The sequence below is a fragment of the Salarias fasciatus genome, chromosome 14, assembly GCF_902148845.1.
Source record: "Salarias fasciatus chromosome 14, fSalaFa1.1, whole genome shotgun sequence".
In the NCBI taxonomy this organism is placed as follows: Eukaryota; Metazoa; Chordata; class Actinopteri; order Blenniiformes; family Blenniidae; genus Salarias; species Salarias fasciatus.
The window spans coordinates 2,331,112-2,353,270 of NC_043758.1; the positions used below are offsets into that span (position 1 = coordinate 2,331,112).

Sequence of the window (22,159 nt, forward strand, 5' to 3'; positions counted from 1 at the left end):
GAGACCCGCAGCTGGACCCAGACCAGAACCACAAACCAACCGCTATCTGGACCCAGACCGGAACCACAAGAGCAACCGCTATCTGGACCCAGATCATAACCACGAGACCAACCAGCAGCTGGACCCAGACCGGAACCACAAACCAACCGCTATCTGGACCCAGACCGGAACCACGAGACCCGCCGGTATCTGGACCCAGATCGTCGATTCATCCTCTAGAACAGTGTTTCTCAGGGCTTTGCCAGGTGAAAAAAACAAGTTCAGGGAAATAAATCCTGGATAAATTCCTCCTCCTTAGCAGTAGATGGCGATAATTCCCCGTAATGCAGGTCCACACTCGACATTTGACACCATAGAAGAAGAACACAGCTTAGTTTTGATACGTTGACTGAACACAGAAACTCCAAACACCTGGCTCCTCGTGGCAGTGGGAAGTGGTCTGAACAGCATCCCGACCCGGGTCGACACGTCATTTCCGTGATGATGTCGCCGGCGGCTACGTTAGCGCGCTAGGTGTTTCTGGACACAGCGAGAGGGTTCCTTCAGGATAACCCAGCACTGGTCAGATCAGAGAGCTTCTCCTGATCTGTGGGAAAGAGGAGATTCGTCTCCACTGTTTACCTGGCTGTGCTCCGTTGCTCTGATGATGTCATCAACGTGGGACGCCATCAGGGTGGGAAACCGTTCAGCTGTAGAACCGCTCTGATGAGAACAGTTCCACCTTCACCTGAGACGGTTTCTTCTCTGAACACACTCACCGTGAACACACTGAACACACACTCACACACTGAACACACTGAACACACACACACTGAACACACACTCACACACTGAACACACACTGAACACACACTCACACACTGAACACACACACACACACACACACACACTGAACACACACTCACACACTGAACACACTGAACACACACTCACACACTGAACACACACACACACTGAGCACACTGAACACACACACACTGAACACACACTCACACACTGAACACACACACACACACTGAACACACACTCACACACTGAACACACACTCACACACTGAACACACTGAACACACACTCACACACTGAACACACTGAACACACATTGAACACACACACACACACACACACACTGAACACACACTCACACACTGAACACACACACACACTGAACACACACACACACACTGAACACACACTCACACACTGAATACACACACACACTGAACACACACTCACACACTGAACACACACACACACAACACACACTCACACACTGATCTTTGTCCATTCAATCTCTGAGGCTCTTCAGGAGATTAAAACATCAACAGTTCTAAAATAATTCCTCCAAACTTCATCAAGTTTCATCAGATATTCAAGTGAGAGCTGCTTCACTTACCTCCTGAGAAGGTCACCAGAAGGTCACATGGTCACAGAAGGTCACCAGAAGGCCATTTTTTTCATGTGTGTTTAAATTCTGCTGCTGGGGGAAATGTGTTTTTTTTTTGCAGTCCAGTCTTGTGATCGACTGAATGAGTGAGGGTTCTCAGCTGTATCGACATAAATTGAGATTTGAAAATCATTTCATTTCAGGTGTTGTGCCTGAAAACACTGAGTGTGTTAAAATGTTGTCGTCTCAGACTGACGGTCAGGGCTGGAATCAGTGACTTAACAGTTTGATGTTCTGAGCCTTTCTGAAATAACTTCTCAGATGTTTGACTGGTTTATTTCATGTTTTTTCATGAAAACACTGCTGAGTCTGTCGAAGGCAGAAGGTACTGAAGTAAAGAGTTTTGGTGTTCATTAAAGTTCAGCTAACTGGGTATGAAACAGAACATTTCCTCTCCAGTGTGACAGTTGTTGGCTGTTGTGGTTCTTCACAGAACGTGTGAAGTGTGTGGACACGCTGTGACGTTCCAGTAACACTGCTGATAGAACCATCCATCATCTAGCAGAACCATCGACCCGTAAAGCCACTGTGAAGCTGTCTGTTCAAGAAATGCTTGATGGTGCGTTCCCACCGGGCGCGTTGCAAGCGTCACGGGCGTCACTCACGCCTCAAAGTTGACGCATGTAAAGTGTGGAATTCAACGCGTGTTCATCTACACATGACGCTTGCAACGCTGGCGACGTGCGGCAGCTCATTGGAGGGAGTGGGAGGAGCTTCTGTGTCCTGTCTTCATGTTGACAATGGTGGATCCCATCGAGACTCTGGCTCGGCTTTATTTAATAAAGAAAGCCAGAAAACTGCGTTTTTGGCTTCATCCCATCCTGCAGCGGCGTTCTCAATTTGGCGAATTTCACCATTTGCTCCAGGAGCTGCGTGAGGATGAGATTCACTTTCAGCGGTACTTCCGCCTCTCCCGGGCCGGTTTGACGACCTTCTGGCCCGCATCAGCGCTCAGAGCGCTCGTCTGTGATTGGATGACGCTCTGCGTTGACGCTTCCAAAGTTCAATTTTCCCAACTTCAGGTGCTGACGCCTGCAACGCGTGACGTGTGTGACGTGTGTGACGCGCGTCGCCAATGCTCGAAAAGCTCGGAAGGCGACGCTCGAAAAGCGCCTGACGCGCGTTAGGTCCACCATCGACTTTGAATGTAAAAGCAACGCCCGTGAAGATTGCAACGCGTCCGGTGTGAACGCACCATGAGAGCTTCATCGTTAGTCTTCAGAACCAAGAGTGCCATCTAGTGGCTCCAGAAAATAAAGACAGTGGTTCATGAAGCTTCGTCTGCACATCACTATTGCTGTAATACGTAATGAGGGCTTTTCTATGGATTATTGAGACGCTGTGAATGAATCTGGATGTGCCATTTCTGGTCAAATGTAAAAAAAAAAAAAGCTGAGAATTTTTTTTTTCCTGGAATATGAAACATCTTTGACTAAAACAATATGTCTGCATCTGCAGGACATCATGAAGACGACCCAAATCCATGCCCGCCAGGCCTTTAGGTGGCGCTGTAGCTCTGTAACTCGGAGAACACTGAGCTCCACAGTCAGACACAACACCAGCAGCTGCCGCCTTGTTGAACCGAAGAACACGAGGAGCTTCTGGGAGACGGACTCCAGGAACGCATTCAGGCCGTTCTCCTGTCCTCTCACACTGTCCTGCACGCAGATCTGTCCTCTGGGGGAAGGAGCCGCTCCCCTGTGTTGAATGAAGCTTCCAGCTGGAGCTGATCAGGACTGGAGTTTTCCAGGGAAGCTGCTGCAGGTTTAGAAAGCTGGAGAAGCTTTACTGCTCTGAGCCGCTTTCAGTTCTCACTCTGTTACATTCTCTCTCTCTCTCTCTCTCATTGAACTGATTCTATTGTTGTAGTTTTCTTCGGGCAACGTTTTTATTTGCCACTGACCCTGAAGGCATCGCTGCAGCCAAACCCAGGCAGCCATCAACCAATCAGTGAATGAGCAGCAGGTGAGGCAGCCAGGAGGCAGGAGGGAGACCGGGCCGCAGGAACAGAACCCAGAACCCGGGACCAGGCGGGACGCAGCGCCTGGAGAACAGTGGGGACGAGAACACTCCAACCCGGGTCCACGGTTTGATCGCCGCTCGTCAAAACCCTGAGTGTTTTGGAGCTAGTGTGGTGTGGAGGGCCGGTTCTGCAGGGCTCTGAAGCCTTTTCCCCGGTTCTGCTGAATCCATTCGGAGGTTGCATCGAGTCGGGCTCTACCTCCGCCTTGTCTCTTGCCTCTCTGTGACCTTTGACCTCTCTCCTGATCGCTGGTTCCACGGCTGTCGGCCGATTCTGAGGAGCACAAACGTTTCCATCTCCTCGTCTTTTCCGAACACTAATCAGCCCATTAGCAGCAGGTGGTTACCACGGCAACGCATTAACAGCCAGCAGCCGTCACTATGGCAGGGCAGGCATGAACACACACACACACACACACATGCGCGCGTCAGTGTAATGAAGTAGATTTTTAGTTCTTACCTGTTGAGTGTTTCTTTTCTCCGATACTTCAGAGTCATCCAGGCCGTGGAATCTTCTTCTTCACTGCTCCAGAAATCTGAAGCCTCAGGTCCAGTTTACATCCTGACATTTTCATCAGAAAACTGGTTTGTGGAGAAAAACAAACCTCCAGAGGAGGAAAGTGACGGAACAGAAGACAGACGTGGAAATGAAGAAAAGATCTGGAGGTCCTGGAGGACCTGGAGGACCTGGAGGTCCTGGAGGACCTGGAGGACCTGGAGAGTCTTTGTGGCACCGAGTAGTTTCAGAGACACAAAGTGTTTTCATAGACATAATTAAAAGAAAAGGACTTGATTAAAACATCCTGCCCCCCATTAACTCCCCGTCCAGAAGCCTGAACTAAAGGAAAACAGTCAAAGAACTTTAAACATGATGGAATTATTACATTATCCTCTCGTGTTACTTTATTTGTTTTTCCACAGGACTGATTCAATTTGATGTTATTACAGTAACCAGCCAGTAGGTGGAGCTGTGCTCAGTCAAGGCAGACGCTGGGTCACTGGAGTGAGCGACAGCAGCGCGGCTACAGAACCGCTACTGTTCTGCTTGCTGTCGCTGTGGTTTCAGTTGAGATACTTTGGAACCATAACTAGAAGGAAATAAAGATTCAGCCTCTGATTGTGACGGAGGTGTGAAGTGATTAGATTCAACAGAAAGGAGTGAAACAGTAACAGCTCAACCCGGCGCCATCGCACCAGTAACATGGAAAAGAAACGTCAAAGCTGCGTTCTGTAGGGGTGAGATCTGCAGCTGTGGGCTCCAGCTGGAGACTGGGCTGTAAGGAGGTGGAGCTTTGCATGAATGAATGAATGAATGAATGTTAAAGGGATACTTCAACATTTTGGCAAATGTGAAATATTAATGCAAAATTACCAGATTGAGTTGTTTATGCGAAGATTGCTAAGATGGAAATACTTACTAAACATGGCGTCTGGGCGTAGGGATCTCATAAGAAAAAGTAGTTCCCAGTATTTGCTTCAGTGTTGTAACGCTACAATATTATTTGTTGGTGTTCCACAGTGTAGTGAATGTGCGGATTATAACGTGTCCACCAAAGTGTTTTGGGGTTGTTGGATTGTGTATTTGATGAGTTTGACGAGGGGGAACAAAAATACCATTCACCTTCATTGTGTCCGTCCCGAAAACCTTCCCCGACTCACCTCTGGATAAACAACAGCTCGCCCTCACAAAAAAAAGTAAGTATGCTGTTCTAATGACTAAGGAATTGCGCTAAATGGGCCAATTTGCCAAAATGTTGAAGTATCCCTTTAAGATTCATAAGGCCCGCCCACAATGCAGGTCTAACCAGTGGCTCAGCAGTTTCTGGTCAGTTGTATGAATATGGCTGAAGAAGAGATGTCTGGCGATCTGTTACACTGAGAAGAACCAGTTAAACTGAAGACATGATCTCAGTGGATTTCATTATTATGTTTGAACAACAAAAGGACTGAGACAGTAATAGATATTAGTTATTGAAAGACACTTAAGTCTTTAGTTAAATTAAAAGGTGAAACAGTTCATGGGGGAATAGGTTAGGTTAGAGACAAGTTCATTTTTGTTGTAAAATGTTGTTTACTGGATGCATTGTATGATTATATGCTCTTAGTTTGAATGTTTTTGACTGAGATAAGGTTTAATGTGTTTTGAGACGCCGTCCGGTCACTAGAGTGAGACGTCAGCAGCACAACGCTGCAGAAACGTGAATACTGTTGTTTGTTGTCGCTGTTGTTTCAGGGAAAATTAAACTAATGTGTTAAACCGTCGATCGACCCCATCGTTATGAAAAATAGAAATCACAAAGGTGGAGGGGGGTTGCATTGTATGTGAAGAATAACTTTAAGAAAAAGAGTGTAAATACTATGACCTTTAGCGTTGATGATGTAATGGAATGTATCACAGTTGAATTATCTCTTGAAAAAAAAGAAAGAATGTACTGAAAAGCTGCATTTACAGAACTCCAGGTTCAGACATTGATATATTTATAGATCTTATTGAAAAATTATATGGGAACTTGAGTCAAAAGAAACTGTATGTGGAGACTTTAATATTGATTTGTTAAAATGAGACAGACATAAGCCGTCAGAAAGTTTTTTAAACACATTGTATAGTCTTTCTTTATATCCAAAAATATTACGACCTACACGTATAACTCCTCATAGTTCTTCATTAATTGATGACATATTTACCAATGTCTTGGATGAAGTTATACCAAGCGGGATTTTAATAACAGACATAAGTGGCCACTTACCCGTCTTTGTTCTTTATAACTTAAAATCTAAAAAAAGCAATGATTTAGGTAAGTAAGACATATAAGAAAAATAAACGATGAATCAATAAACGCTTTTAAAAGAAGCCTAGCAAGCCAAAACTGGAAATCCCTCTTGGAAATAACTGAAGTGGATGCAGCTTAAGATGCTTTTTTAAGTACGTTCAAAAATGTATGATTTGCATTGCCCTATAATTACAAGGAAATGTTCAATGAAAAAAACGCAATACCTTGGATGACCAAAGGGTTGGAAAATGCATGCAAAAAAAATAACATGCTGTATTTACACTTTCTGAAAAAGAAAACTAAAGAGTCTGAAACTAAGTACAAAAGATACAAAAACAAGCTTACAAATATAATGAGGAAATGTAAAAAACTGTCTTATAGTGCACTGCTACAAAGAAATAAGCACAATATTAAAGGGTTCGCTCTACTAGCCGAGGAGGCAGTGCTGGCATTCTCATTCCAGACAACTGGTCCTTCTCCTCACTGCGCCCGTCGAACAACAACACAACGTTTGAATATCATGCTTTAACGGTCACTACTCCCATCAAAGCATATATTCTGGTTGTGTACCGCCCACCAGGGGGTAATCTGGATGGCTTTGTCTCTGAAATGGACATGTTACTCTCTGACATCCCTGATGATGGCACACCACTGGTTGTCATGGAGACATGAACATTCACGTTGACAAACCTCAGGCACAGGACTTTTTGGCACTGATGGCTTCCTTTGCACTTGTGCTGGCTCCGTCTCCTCCCCCCACAAAGCTGGCAAAATCCTTGACTTGGTGCTGACTCGTAACTGCTCCATAGCAGAGGTGACCGTTACTCCACTACATCTATCTGACCATTTCTTGGTCAAATTTGCGGCTGCCTTTCTGCCATTGCAGACACCGACACAGATGGTCTCCTTCCGCAGAAACCTGAAGTCCCTCACAGCAGCTCAGCTGTCTGAGGAGGTGAGCTCTGTCCTGCCAGACTACTCTTACTTCTCATCGCTTCCTGTTAATGAGGCTACAGAAACACTCTGTTCCTCTCTGGTCCTCTTTGGACAAACTCTGCCTCCGGGTGTCCAAACCAGCCAAGAAAAAACAACCAAGTCCACGGCTCTCAGAAGTTCTGAGAGAACAAAGAGCTGGACTCAGGGCAGCAGAAAGAAAGTGGCGTAAATCCCAAGAGCCCGCTGATTTGTCCTCATACAAACAGAAACTTGCTTCCTTTACCTCCCGCTTACAGTCCACAAAGAAAGCTTTTTATCAGAACCAGATCTGTGCAGCTTCTGATTCCAGAAAAATGTTTATGGCGTTCAACTCCCTGCTTCCTCCTCCAGCTGCTCAGCCGTCCACTGAGCTGATCCTGATATGTTCACCTCCTTTTTCACTGAAAAGGAGGCTGCAATCAGCAACCAGTTCTCTGAGCCGGACCAGCCCAGTCAGCTCAAACCCACTACTGCGCCTTCTCTCTGCTCGTTTGCTCCTCTGAGTGAGGATGAGGTCTCCAGACTTCTTCTGAGCTCAAAACCGACAACATGTCCTCTCGATCCAATACCCACCAGCATTCTGCAGACCATCTTGCCCATAATCAAACCTGCAGTCACACATTGTCAATTCCTCCCTGGAAACCGGCATTTTTCCTTTTACTTTTAAACAAGCCCGCGTCACCCCACTGCTCAAAAAGCCTCATCTCAACCCAGCCCAGGTTGAAAACTACAGGCCAGTCTCACTTCTACCATTCATGTCGAAAACACTGGAGCGCTCAGTATGTAACCAAGTCTCTGAACACCTGTGGAACAACAACCTACTTGACCCTTTTCAGTCAGGCTTCAGATGCGACCACTCCACCGAGACTGCTCTCCTTTCAGTCACAGAATCTCTGCAGCTGGCAAGAGCTGCTGGTCAGTCCTCTGTCCTCCTGCTGCTGGTCAGTCCTCTGTCCTCCTGCTGCTGGACAGTCCTCTGTCCTCCTGCTGCTGGTCAGTCCTCTGTCCTCCTGCTGCTGGACAGTCCTCTGTCCTCCTGCTGCTGGACTTGTCTGCTGCCTTTGACACCGTGAACCATCAAATCCTCCTCTCCTCACTCTCTGACCTTGGCATCTCAGGTTCAGTCCTGTTGTGGTTCAAGTCCTACCTCACAGGCAGATCCTTCAGAGTGTCATGGCAAGGGGAGGTGTCAAGGTCACATGGCCTATCAACAGGGGTCCCTCAGGGGTCGGTGCTTGGCCCCTTATTCTTCTCTCTGTACACCACCTCACTTGGTGCAGTGATTCGCTCCCATGACTTCTCCTACCACTGTATGCTGACGACACTCAGCTCTTCCTCTCTTTCCACCTGACGACATGACAGTCTCAGCTCGGATATCAGCATGTCTGGCTGATATCTCCACCAGGATGAAGGAACTGAATCTGTCTAAGACTGAACTTATGGTCTTTCCAGCTTGTCCATCTGTCCAGCCTCAGATCAGTGTCCAACTTCACTCGAGCCTACTTGTGCCCACAAACTCAGCCAGAAACCTGGGTGTCATGATTGATGACCAGCTGACCTTTAAGGTTCACGTGGCCTCAGTTTCTCGGTCCTGTCGTTATGCCCTCTATAACATCAGGAAGATCAGACCCTTCCTGACCCAACAGGCCACACAGCTTCTGGTTCAGGCTCTCGTGGTATCACGCATTGACTACTGCAACTCTCTTCTGGCGGGTCTCCCTGCATGTACAGTCAAACCTCTACAGAGGATCCAGAATGCAGCAGGTCTGGTCTTCAACCAGCCCAAAAGAGCTCATGTCACTCCTCTGTTCATCTCCCTTCATTGGCTTCCAGTTGCAGCCAGGATCAAATTCACATCTCTCCTCCTGGCTTACAAAATGCTTACAAGAACGGCTCCGGCCTACCTGGACTCCCTGATCCAGGTCTACTCTCCTTCACGCCCTCTTCGCTCTGCATGTGAGAGACGTCTGGTGCTTCCAGCCCAGCACGGCTCTAAACCTCCAGCCAGACTCTTCTCCTCTGTTGTTCCCAAATGGTGGAACAAACTACCTAACTCGGTGCGTTGCGCCGAGTCTCTTTCTACTTTCAAGAGACAATTGAAGACTCAATTGTTCAGAGAACACCTAGGATCTTAATCCGACCCCATGTTCGGGGAAGAATAGATCAGGTGTTCTAAAACCCAGCACTTATGTACCACTGACTAAGTTGACACAAAAAAAAAAAAAAAAAAACCCAAAAAAAGAAAAAAAAAGGGGTGTGGGGGTAGTGGCTCCTCTTCTGCAACTTGATGGCAACTCCCTTGACCAATCGCACTTGAAGCAATTGAAGCAATTGAAGCATTTACTAACGGTTTCTTTCTTCCTTATGTCTATTTTCTTGCTTGTGTTGTACGTCGCTTTGGACAAAAGCGTCTGCTAAATGAAATTGTAGAATTGTAAAGGCCTATGGAATACCATAAATATGGTTATACGAAAAAGATCAAATGTTTCTCCGATACCGGATGTTTTTGGAAATAATGGTAAAAAAATCGAAAATATGAAAGACATTGTAAATGAGTTTCATGCGTTCTTTATAAATATCGGTCCTAAATTAGCCTCAACAATAAATACTCCATACTTAGACCCCATGTGTTTTGAGGTTCCTAGAAACCAAAACTCCATGCCTCTTGAAGTAACGAACGAAAATGAAATCATTGACGTGGTGAACAAATGTTCAAACAAAAAATCTTTGGACTGTGATGACCTGGACATAACTTTAATAAAACAAGTCATTGCGATGCCACTATCTCATATTTTTAACCTGTCTTTTACAACTGGAAGGTTTCCAGATCTAATGAAATTAGCAAAAGTCATTCCCATTTATAAAAAGTGGAGAAAAAGACCAGTTTGCAAATTACAGACCTATATCAATCCTGCCTCAATTTTCTAAAATATTAGTAAAACTATATACATACAGATTAGACAAATTTATTGATGCACATAATATACTAAACGATAGTCAACACGGGTTTCGAAAAAATAGGTCACCGGTACTTGCCCTAATGGAACTTATAGAGGAAATCACTGACAGCATTGATAAGAAACACATTCCTGTTGGAATCTTCATAGACCTGAAGAAAGTGTTCGACACTGTGGATCATGACATACTTCTGAGCAAGATACAAAAATATGGGATTAGAGGTATCGCTTTTAATTGGATAAAGTCCTATTTGTCAAATAGAAAACAGTATGTCCAGATGGGACAGCACAGGTCAATGTGTGAAAACAGTGTGTGGCGTTCCACAGGGATCTGTGCTGGGACCAAAACTTACTTTAGAACAACTCAAAAGAGCATGTGTATAACCAGGTGTGGTGTGCACCTATGGAATAATTTAGAAGATGATATTAAAACCTGTAAGAATCTGGGGCAATTTAAAAAGCCTTATAAAAATTATTTTATGCGGAAATATGCAGAAGAATTAAAATGAAGAATTCATTTTTTGTTTGTTGATGTGATTCTGATTTGTTTTTATTTTTGTCATGTTACTCAAATAAATAAATAAAAACAAAGTGTAACATCCTCACTTTATTACTTCGGGTAAAATAAATCTGTGAATATATTCTCACGATAGTTGGTATAATCAAGTCTACACTGAGCAGGTCTACATCTGAGACCAGAACCGGATCCTGAAAACAACAACATCCTGCTGAAGCATTTGGAACAAAAAAACATCTTCTGTTTCCAGACTGTAGATACAGACACCTGGGAGTCCTGGTTCTGGTCCAGAACTGCTGAACCTGGTTCAGAAGTCCTGCGCTCCACTCCGCCCCCTGCTGGCGGAGGAGAGAACTTCAGAGGGTTCCAAAAGTTCTAATCAGAAAAAGTTGAAGGAAGTCAGACTCGGTGCTGTCGAGCTCATTAAAGTTTCTGAATTTAATTATAATTATTCTGAAAATGAAGATTTTCTTGTCGTTAAACATCTGAGACGTGAAAGATTTAAAATCTGAACCTGCTGAAGAAGAAGAGAAAGTTTGTTTCAGTCAGAGAACAAGAGCAAACAGTGTGACTGCTCCCTCTGCTGGTCACTGACTGTCAGTGCAGCTTCACACTGAGGCGCAGGAACTTCTACAAATTCAAGATTTTCCTCCAAAGTTCAAAGGAGAACCCTTGAGTGACAGATACCTGGAAGAAGAAACTCAATCAATCAATCAATTTATTTTTGTATAGCCCAGTATCACAACAACAGTTGCCTCAGAGGGCTTCAAGATGTTACAATGGTTGGTAAAACACTCAAACACTGAGGTTCTTCTGGTTTCATAAAACTTGAAAGACTGAATGTAGAACTCTGGTGTTTGAGTGTGAGGTTCTGCAGGTCGGTTCTGTTCAGAACCCATCATGATCCAAGCATTGTTAAGAGACCCGTCATGCTCTGGACTCTGGATCTGTTCAGAACCTGCTCCTCTGGGACTGGTTCAGAACCAGACCAGCTGCATGTTCTCCCTCCTTTGTCTTTAAATCAGTAGATTTAGTTTTGGCTGGTCTTCTTCCTGTTTGTGAGCTTACAGGTCCTTCTCAAAAATTTAGCATATTGTGAAAAAGTTCAGTATTTTCTGTAATGTACTGATAAACATTAGATTTTCATATGTTAGATTCATTACACACAACTGAAGTAGTTCAAGCCTTTTATTGTTTAAATATTGATGATTTTGGACATTTCTCACCATAAAGAACAATTTTTAATTTTTTAATTGTTCTTTATGTCTGGATTCCACAAGTCAGCATTTAGCCATATAAACAGAGACTAGAAAAGCACACAGTTTTTCCCATCAGCTTCCATTTCTGGGTCCACCACTGTCTCTGCTACATGTGTTCATGCTGGGGACATCCTGAAAAGTTACATGTAGGGTTAACAACACTCTCAAAGCTTCAGTGTGTCTTTAAATTGCCCTTCTTTTTCTTTTTGCATCCTCTTTGTGCATGTACCTTTGAAGAGCTCGCTGTCTTCATCTTTTTTGGAGGATGGCAGGTGTTGGAAGATCGATGGTGTGTATGCAGGAGAGACAGGATCGTTGCTGACGGTTCCTGAAATAATTTAGAAATGGGGAAAAAAGAAAATCAACATAAAACAGTGCAAATGCCACTCAGATAACAACACTATGATCACTGCTAAGGCTGAGTCCATATTACTAAATTAATTAATACGGATCACGAACCAATCGTGATCCATATTAATTAATTTGGATCAACTAAAAGCTGAACTTCTTGCAGCTTTGCAACTAACATGAGGACATTAAATGTGCGGTACACATGTTGTCTGGGTACAGGGGAGGGGGAGAGAAGCGAGCCAGAGCCTTGATGAAGAGAGGGAAATTATCCAATCAGCATCAACGAAAACACAGGACGGACAATTCGAAATGCATTAAATGGAATTTTTAAGAGACAAAGTGGTTTTCAAGCCTGCACATTGTTTGCGGACCTATTTTTGATCTCAGAGTGCGGCCGTGGCTGGTTCTGCCGCCGGTACGAGGTTTACAAAACAGTACTAGAGGAAGAGACGCCTAATTGGATCAATCATCAGAGAGGAAGAGAGAAAATATATAAAAACACACACACCTCCAACAGAACGTTCGACTGGTTCTTGCTGGTTGCTTCTCCTTCGTTGTGTGTTCTGTAGCAGCACGTCGAAGTGCAGCGATCCACTTCTCTCTCCGTTCGACATCGGCTGGAAACCTGAAAAGGCGATCCTGCCTTTTCCCCTCTGTAGTCGCTACACCCAGCTGCTACACAGCTGAGAAACATTTTTTCACTACTTTGATGCAGACTTTTCTGTCAAACACACCAGAAACACTGTGGCGCTCCAGGTTTGTTTTCACTCCAATATGGCGGCGACATCCCGGCATGCATTGCGATGCCGGTGTGTGACGTCAGCTGCAAATACTCTATATGTCTATGGGTGTGTGTGAGTGTATATGTGTGGCAGCGTGGTGCCCTGTGGAGGGGGGTGGGCCCTGGCCCTGGCCCTGGGTCTGTGTCTGAGTCTGGGTTCTTCTGCTGCCCCCGTCTGTCCTCAACTTCACTCCTCCTGATGCATGATGGGTGCGTGCTTCTTGGGTCGGTGGCCCTCTGACCCGGTCGCTGTCCGCCCTGGTCCTGGGGGGGCGGGGTGGTGGCTCTCCTGGCCTAGTCCTTCGCCTTTGGGGCTCCTGGGTGACAGGTGCCTACTGCCGTTTGTGGTTCGCCCTCTGGGGGAAGTCCTCTTCCCCCTAGACGACATCCCCGGACCCCCCTCTCCTCCCGCTCTCATGCACACACACGTAGGGCTTTGGGAGGTGGGCTTATCAAGCTGGGTGTGGTGGAGGGGACCATCTAAGTGGCCTCAATCACTGCACCCTTCGGCGGCTCGCCTCTCAGTCTTAATTGCACTTAGTCATCCAACATATCTCGGGGTGGGGGGGTGGGGGGGGTGCTCGGGTAGATGGGACTGCTAGTTTGGCCTCGCTCGCGGCACGGTGTGGTTACTGCCCCTCAATTTTAATCGCAAACAACATATACTTCAACACTCACAAGCGGGCAATGGGGTCTTCTACAACCCGGGTCCCTTCTGGTGTGGCGGGGCGGGGGGCTGTTGTTTCCCAACGGGCCTGGGATTTCGGCTGGCTCTGCTGTAGGCTGTTACCCTGTTTTCTTGTGGAGGGTTAGACCATGTGAGCTCCCAGTGGGTCGCTTTTGGTAAGCAGAGCTGGCGCTGCGGGATGAACCGAACGCCGGGTTAAGGCGATGATCTGTAGTAGGCCTCTCCTGATGTTCTGGTGTAATTTCATACCTGGATCCTCAGCTTCACGCCCCAGTTTACTACCACCTACAGTATGCTCTCCAACAAAAGTCAGTAGGATGCCCTGTTACGGCCCTTGTCATCTTGAAAAAAGATGTCAAAAGAGTTCGGGTCGTCTTCGCGGAGGAGGTTTGCGACTCACTAAAATAAAAAAGCACTCGCGGAGATCTATATGTCAAAAAGGATGATATTTATTTCCAAACAAAATCATGTAGGTTCTCCGTTATTGACTTTCTAAAGCAAATATATAACTGACGTGTTTAGTGGTTGAAAAAACTGTCACTCCTCACTCCTTCAATGCAAAGGGCATAACCAAAGCAAAACAGCTGATTCCTCTCTCTTAATTACTGGAGTGGGACGCTGCAAGGAGGAGGCAGGTGAGTAGTTTTTTGTAACCAATCGGAACAAGACATAGCACCATGAATTCACATTCAGACTCATCATCATCATCATCATCATCATCGCCTTTTATTTAAATAATAATTTGATCAACAGGCTCCAACATGCCCTCTGTCATATCTTTATGCAGGTGCAGTAGCCGATTGTCTTGAGTGTCGATATTAATTAAGACCGTCATTTCTTTGCTCTCTCTTCCTTCTCTTCACTCTTTTTTTTTTGTTGGTGTTTTTTTTCTTGTTTGTTCACGTTTCTTCCACTTTCTTCCACTTTCTTCCACTTTTCTGTCTTTTTACCCGTCTTTCTGTTCCCCTGTCAGCCCAGCAATATCATGGATTAGTTCTCCAAATAAAATAAATTAAGAAAACTTGTTAACACGAGGAGCTGAAACGAAGAAGCGAAGAACGTTTCAAGGTTTGATGCGATTTATTGAAAGTTCGTCCAGTAAAATGTTTCACAAGTGTTAGTGAGAGGTTTCCTCCTACAGAGATTAAAATATCATTGACAGATTAAAACACGATGCGTGGTGGCCCCGCCCATTCCCCCCTCCCAAAGCATCATGGGAGCTGTAGTCCAAAACAAACCGCTAAACCACATCAAGTGATGATTGATTTCACCTGATCTTCTTCAAAATAAAAGTTTAAAATGAATTCAGATGTGTTTTTGGGGGGAGGGGTGTGGGGTGGGGTTTCACCGCGTCATCATTTACCAAAATAAAATAGAAAAACAACACAAAACAAATAGCACCAACATTAATTTCAGGCTAAATAAATACTCTGAGACATTTACAGTGAAAATATAAAACTGTCGAGTTCAAACATATTTACAAAAAAAATCACAGAGAAATATAAACTCCACCTGGACCAGAACCAGGACCTGGACCTGGATCACAGCCACCACCACCAAACCAGGCCAAACCCAGACCTGGACTGGGTACAAAACCGGACACAGGCTCAGAGGCAGGACAAGAACTGGGACCACACCAGGAGTAGAACCAGAACTGGGATCAGACCCCGAAGAACCTCGAGGAAAATTTAACGAAGAAAGAAAGAAAATGAAAAATCCATGAAAATAAAACCAGCAGTCCTCTGGTCCTGGACCCAGTCAGGTCCAGCTGCTGTCCTGGTCTGATTAGCACTGGTACAAGATCCTGGACCTGTGTCAAGTTGTTGTCGTGGTCTGATTCTAGCACTGGTCTTAGAGCCTGGACCCGGGTCCAGTTCTGGTCCTGGTCCTGGTCTAATTCTTGCACTGGTCTTAGATCCTGGACCCGGGTTAGTTCTGGTCCTGGTCTTGGTCACGTGCTGCAACAAAAACATTTTTTCGAGGTTTTTCACAGCTTCTCACAGATTTTTCCCAAATCGTCAACAAAGAAAAGTTCTGGCCAATGACACGCTTTCCCGCCTCCTGGCCGGCCAGTCACAGAGGCTCTCAGTGGTCCGGGGGCGGGGCTTAAAGTCCCAGGCTTTGTCATTGGTCTCTGGTGAGGAGAGAGCGTTCTGATGGCCAATCAGAGACGTCCAAGTTTCAATCAGCCGGAAAACGAAAACGAAGATCAGAAATGTTCCGAGGAGAAGAAACCATGGCGAAAACCAGGAGTGACATTTAAACTGAGGAGATTTGAAAGATCCAGAACGAGAACAACGTCAGGAACCAACAACGGGAAATGTTAAAAGTCCGAAGCAAAAATGTCCACGTTTGGACGGACACTTTGTGGACGTGGAGGGAAAACTGGGAACAATGGAGAATGCTGGGAATACTGAGAATGCTGGGAATACTGAGAACGCTGGGAATACTGGGAATGCTGGGAATACTGGCAGTACAGGGAACGATGGAAACACAGCAGGCTCCTCGGTGTAGAAGGTGGAGGGTGGGGCTGGTTGTCCTGGTCAGTGTGGTTAGTTAGTTGGTTAGTTGTTAACCTGCCGATGTCCTGGGAGGAATCCGGTTTCGCCCTCTGCCAGCTGGCGGCTGATTGGTGGAGCTGGTCGGTCCAACATGGCGGTCTCTCCTCACAGAAACCAAGCAAGAGGTCCGTCACTGCGCCTCACTCCCTCATGCACACGTTGCAGCGGCCGATGCTCTCGCGCTGCTGCCAGCTGTGGGTCAGCGTGGAGGCGGAGCTATTGGTGATGGCGGCAGCGGCGGCGGCGGCGCGGGGCTCCACCCGTGTCAGCCAGAAGCTGTAGATGTTGGCAAAGTAGTGGCAGGTTCCCCGCGGACCCTGGCACTCCACGAAGGGCTGCGCCCGGAAGTCCGTCAGGCAGCTTCCCGACGACGTCAGCGACTGGCCGCCGCCCTCGTCCCCTGCGCCGGTGTGCTGCGACACAGGAAGTGACATCATCACGGAGAGCCCGTTTCCATGACAACGCTTCAGAAAAGTCTGGCAAAACACCCACCATGAGGAAGGAGTATCCGGTCCAGAGGCTCCTCCAGCCGGGGGGGCAGCGGGGCTGCTGGGAGGTCTGGCTGTGCAGCGCGGCGGGGGAGGAGGGCGCCTCGCACACCACGCAGCGGCTGATGTGCTCCTCGATGGCGGCGCCCGCCACCGGCGTGCTGGGCAGCGCCGCTGTGGTGGACAGCCAGTATGACTTGTCGTTCCTGCTGGCGTAGGAGCAGGTTCCCATGTTGCAGGAGGAGAATGGCATGGTGGAGAAGACCCGCATGCAGGACCCGGCCTGACCTGGAACCACAGCGGGGGGCCGCATTACACACCGGAGGCCCAGGACGCGCCGGGGCCCAACGCCGTGCGGGAAAAACCCGACGGGCCGGACACGGCGGCGTCCGACAGCTACGTCAGCGGCAGAGAGACGAGCGAGGGATGCAAGACAGACGTCTGTTCTGACAAAGTGTCAAGAGGAGGAAGGCAGCTGGCACAAAGCCAGAGAATTAACCAGAAACTTAACCGGCAAATTAACTGGCAACTTAACTAGCCACTCAATCAGGAACTCAATCAGCAACTCCTTTCACAGCTTAAGGCCAGCACACACTACAGGACGATCGGGCCGAATTTTGGCGCGATCTTCTCCCGATTGAAGCCAGCAAAGATGCGATTGTTGCATGCAAATGACTCTGGGTCTGATCTTCCTGTAGTGTGCGGTGTGTTCTGAGAGATTGTTTCTTGTCGGAGTCGCTCAGGAGGCGTCGGAAGGGGAGATCGTAGATAATGAACAAGTTTACTATTTCCAGTCATAAATCCTGTTCTGTTTGGAGCTCTGAAGGAACCGATCAGCTCAGAGCCAACCTGACCACACCCTCGGACTAAACCTCCCTGATTGGCTGAACAGCTCCGCCTCACCGAGGGGTTGATGCCGCTGCTTAAAACAAAATCCCCTCTCAGCTGTCAGAACTGGAGACATGAATATATTGTCTGTGAAATATATTCACTATATGACAGTGAAACAGAAAAGCCAGAGCTCCTAAACCCAGCAGTGCAGATAGATTTTTATTCTGGTTTAAACCATCCAATCTGGGGATAAAACGAATGATTTAGGATAGTTGGTGATTTAAAAAAGTAACTTGTATTTGTCACAGACTGCTACTAATAACTTATTTCTACTGCTCCACTCTGGAGTCAAAAGTAAAAAAAGTAACAAATAAAACATTAATAAGCTGAATTATTCTCAAATGTTTGGGAAAATTATAGGAAAATGATGTCAAACTCAGCAGCAACTCGATTACTACCTTCATGAGCAACTTAACCAGAAACTTAACATGCTACTTAAAGGTGCTGTAGGCAGGATTCTGCATCTCCGCCATCTTGCTTAGGGTTACCTAAGCAAGATGGCGATTTGACCCATCTAAGATGGCGATTTGAAACCCAGCACAGCCAATCCTGTCCTGTTTTCTCTGACATCGCGACCTTACGCAAGTTAAGCCCCTCCCACAAGAATGTGTGACGAACGCCCCTCGACCAATCACGGTTAGAGCCTCAGGGGCTCTTCTGATTGGTCAAAGATACCTGGAGCTGTCGAGATTCCTTTTCAGCTCAGAACAGAGACAGATGGAAACACTGCGCCCTCGTGGTAGTGCAATTATGCTACACTCCTAAAGGATTATCAATGGATACTCTAACATTCAATCCAAAGAAAACACAGAAAAATTAGCATTGAATAGCAAAATCCTGCCAACAGCACCTTTAACCAGCAACCAAACCAACACTACACCAGCAGAGACATTTGGAGCAGCACAACCGGTGTTTTGGACTGACTGGTCTCCCTCTGAACTGGTGACTGACGTCCTCTAGCATCTTGCTAGCGCTGCTTCTTACAGCAGATTAAAAAAACTAGAAAAAGCTTGATAGAAACCCGTCGATGTCCCGGTGAACCCCGTCTAACCACTTTTCTAATCTTGTTTCAAAGTGTTGAACTTTAAATTAACATCTGCAGACAGACGATCAAGGGTCCACCAGTGAACAGGGACACCAGTTAATTCACAACACCAGTGTGTGTGTGTGTGTGTGTGTGTGTGTGTGTGTGTGTGTCCTCACCCAGGTCCTGGGTGTGGGCCTTCTCCTGGCCCTCCAGGTACAGCAGGCTGTAGCCCTCCCACAGGACCCTCATCCTGGGGGGGCAGGTCGGGACCGCCTTGGACTGGCTGTGCATCACCAGGAGGAACCCGGAGTTCAGGCAGCGGGTCGGACCGGGAGGCCCGGCGTCGCCGATCGGACCGCGGTCCCCTGGAGGGACACGAGCAGAACCGGTTCATCCCACCTCCAGCCAAACACCAGGTCCCACCAAAACCATGCACGATGGACGGTAAACAACCCAAGAAGCGACCCTTCAGCGAGAGAGAAATCCAAACCCTCGTTGGTGAGGTGGAGAGCCGGTCTGCTGTCCTTTTTGGAGGACACAGCAGTGGAGGGACAAACAAACGGAAAAACGTTGAGTGGAGCAGGTGACCACAACGTGGTCAGAGCCATCGGGGCACTACTGCTGAAGTGAAAAAAAAAAGTGGTCCGACTTGAAGGTGAACTGTCATAATTCATAGTGTCTCAACACTGCAGAAACACCTTAAAAAACACTTAACATAAAAATGTAGTGGAAATTGGTTGCACAATATGATTGTGCGTCCAGGCATTATCAGAATTGTTTAGCCTCTGGAGTCAACAGGACATAGAGGCTGTGAACCCAGGATGATTCAGGGTTCAGACATCAGATATGGCCATGGCAAAATAGCTAACATTTTTTGTGTCAATTTGCCATTTAATTGAGAACATTTCGAAGTGTGTATCATGAGAAGAATTATTATGTCAAGTGACAGTCGGTATTTGTAGAGCAGAGACAAACACAATGTAGGTGTTTTCATGACGTGATGTGTCTGATTGCTCCCTTTGAAGTGTTTATTTTGTGTTTATTTTAGAAGATGTAGAAAGGATGGAAACATTCCAAACTGAATGTGACTTCCTCAAAGTGTCTCCCCTCGTTGTTTCCTTCTCCTTTGTCGTCTCCACGTAGTTTTTCTGAATCGTGCGGTCGGTCCTGCACGGCAGCTGTTTTGTTTGCAGAGAGAACCGCAAAGTCCTGCGCATTTGTTCCCTGCTGTAGATTTTTATAAGCACCAGCTTTGGCGCAGAGAAGCCGCTGAGCAAAGTTTGGGGCTCGTTTTGTGCGCAGCGAGCTTTATAGGTAAGACCCCTGAACTGAACCCAGAAACATCTGGACTGACCCCAGAACCCAGACTCACCTTTCTGGCCGCTGAACCCGCTCTCTCCCTGCCGGCCCTGCTCTCCCCTGTTCCCATCTGGTCCCGGGGGGCCCTTGGAGCCCGGCGGTCCTGGAGGTCCCGGATCCCCCTTCCGACCTGAAACACGCCGCCGTCAGCAGCAGGAAGCTGGAGCTGCTTCTCTTCAGGGTCCAGTCCGGGTTCTCACCTTTCTGGCCCCTCAGGCCCGGATCTCCATCCGCCCCGGGCTCCCCGGGCCGCCCCGGGCAGCCGGGGGGTCCTGGAGGTCCCGCGGTGGGGGGGGCGTATGTGGGGCAGGGGAAGACTCGCCCCTGCTCCCCCTTTGGACCCCTGGGTCCAGGATTTCCCTTCAGTCCCGGAGGTCCACTGGGTCCAGGCAGACCTGGAGGACCGGGACTCCCTGGTACCCCCATGAGACCCAGACTGCCCAGCGGACCTGAACACACACACACACACACACACACACACACACTGTGGGAATCGAACATGGTGACTGAGCTGAACCGCCGGGGGACTAGCGACTCAGTCGGACCTTTCTCTCCGGGGTTCCCAGGGTAGCCTCTCGGTCCCGGTGGTCCTGCAGGCCCCCTGGACCCCTGTGGCCCCGAGCAGCCCCGGTCCCCGTCGTCCCCGACGTCCCCACACACAGGCCGGTTCACACCTGGCTCTCCGACCGCACCGGGGCAGCCTGTAAAGCCAAACACAGGGTGGTCCGGATCCTGAAAGAAAACCTGGTCCCAGTGGAGCCCAGGGCTCCGGTCTGACCTGGCTCTCCATCTGGACCTGGGAAACCTGGCTCTCCGGCCCGGCCCCGGATGGGATCCTCACAGTTGGGTCCGGGTTCGCCTGAGGGTCCGGCGGCCCCCGGGGGTCCTGCAGACGGCAGTCTGGGTCAGAGAGGACTTCAGAAACCGGCACGGGAAGCAAGAAGTCCAGGTACCTCTGGGTCCTGGGGGGCCACAGGAGCCTTTAGACCCTGGCTGAGATGAACCAGGTGGGCCCGGAGGACCTGGAGGACCTTTATCCCCTGGAAGACCCTTGCAGCCCGGGGGGCCGGTGACCGCCAGACCTGCGGACGGCAGCGTTAGAGCAGACCGGGTCCTGGTCTTCAGAGGAGACTCGGACCGGGACTCCTACCTCGGGTCCCCATGTCCCCCTTCACGCCCTTCAGTCCGTCCAGTCCGTGAAGTCCCAGCGGCCCCGGGGGACCTGAACACAGCGCAGACCCCCGGAGGGTCCCTGTTAGACCTGCAGTCCCTGGTGGACCCCGTGCTGCACTAATTAATCACGATCAATGAGATTTAGGCCCAATCCCATTTCACTCCTCAGCCCCCCCCCCCAATTGGCCCTACCCCTCCGTTTTGCGCGTTCACATGGAGGAGTAGGGGCGGGGGCGGGGGAGGGGGAGGGCCTCCACCCCTCCAGACGGAGATTCTCCCGAGCCACGCTCCAAACGGAGGGGGATGATCCAGTGGCGGCCGGTGGCGAGGGGCGGTGGGGGAGCGCTTGTTTTGTCCACCTACACCACGAGTGGCGGGCGGCGTTAGTTCACTTCTGCATTGGCGGGAGCGGTCGTTTCCACATCCGCGCATTCCAGGCGGGCGGTGTTGAAGAAACCAGTTTATTGAAACTAATCGTCTTTCTATCGTGTTTGGAATGCGCCTGGAATGCGCGGGTGTGGAAACAACCGCTCCCGCCAATGCAGAAGTGAACTAACCCCGCCTGCGACTCGCGGTGTAGGTGGACAAAACAAGCGCTCCTGCCGCCGCCCCCCACTGGGTATGACAGATTTCCCAGAAAGCCTTGCAAGATCGGCAACATGGCGGCGTCCGCAATGAAAGAAGTTCACAAATGTTAGTATTTTCTCAATTAATAAAGTTTTAAAATGTAAGACAAACATTCTTCTTCGGCAAACAACTGTCGCATCTGCTACGTCATCGGCAGCGGTGACTACTGATGACGTACACGACTGTCGGAGGGGTGTTCCAATTCAGAGGGGTTTACTTTCAGCCCTACCCCTTAGCACTCCGATTCAAAGGGGTAGGGCTAGAAA

General features: G+C 48.1%; 1 protein-coding gene across 2 annotated transcripts in view; it reads right to left on the reverse strand.

Annotated features, from left to right (window-relative positions):
- Window positions 1-15,576: 15,576 nt before the first annotated feature.
- Window positions 15,577-22,159, reverse strand: part of col4a4 (collagen, type IV, alpha 4) — a 31,196-nt gene continuing 24,613 nt past the window's right edge. For both annotated transcript variants that reach the window (XM_030108234.1, XM_030108233.1), the window contains 9 exons: window positions 21,244-21,315; window positions 21,047-21,175; window positions 20,872-20,979; window positions 20,639-20,794; window positions 20,294-20,542; window positions 20,107-20,223; window positions 18,911-19,099; window positions 16,821-17,104; window positions 15,577-16,741 (listed from right to left, as the gene is read on the reverse strand). In XM_030108234.1, coding sequence (XP_029964094.1) covers window positions 16,469-16,741; window positions 16,821-17,104; window positions 18,911-19,099; window positions 20,107-20,223; window positions 20,294-20,542; window positions 20,639-20,794; window positions 20,872-20,979; window positions 21,047-21,175; window positions 21,244-21,315 — 1,577 coding nt within the window. In that variant the 3' untranslated portion in view covers window positions 15,577-16,468. The remainder of the gene's footprint in view (window positions 16,742-16,820; window positions 17,105-18,910; window positions 19,100-20,106; window positions 20,224-20,293; window positions 20,543-20,638; window positions 20,795-20,871; window positions 20,980-21,046; window positions 21,176-21,243; window positions 21,316-22,159) is intronic.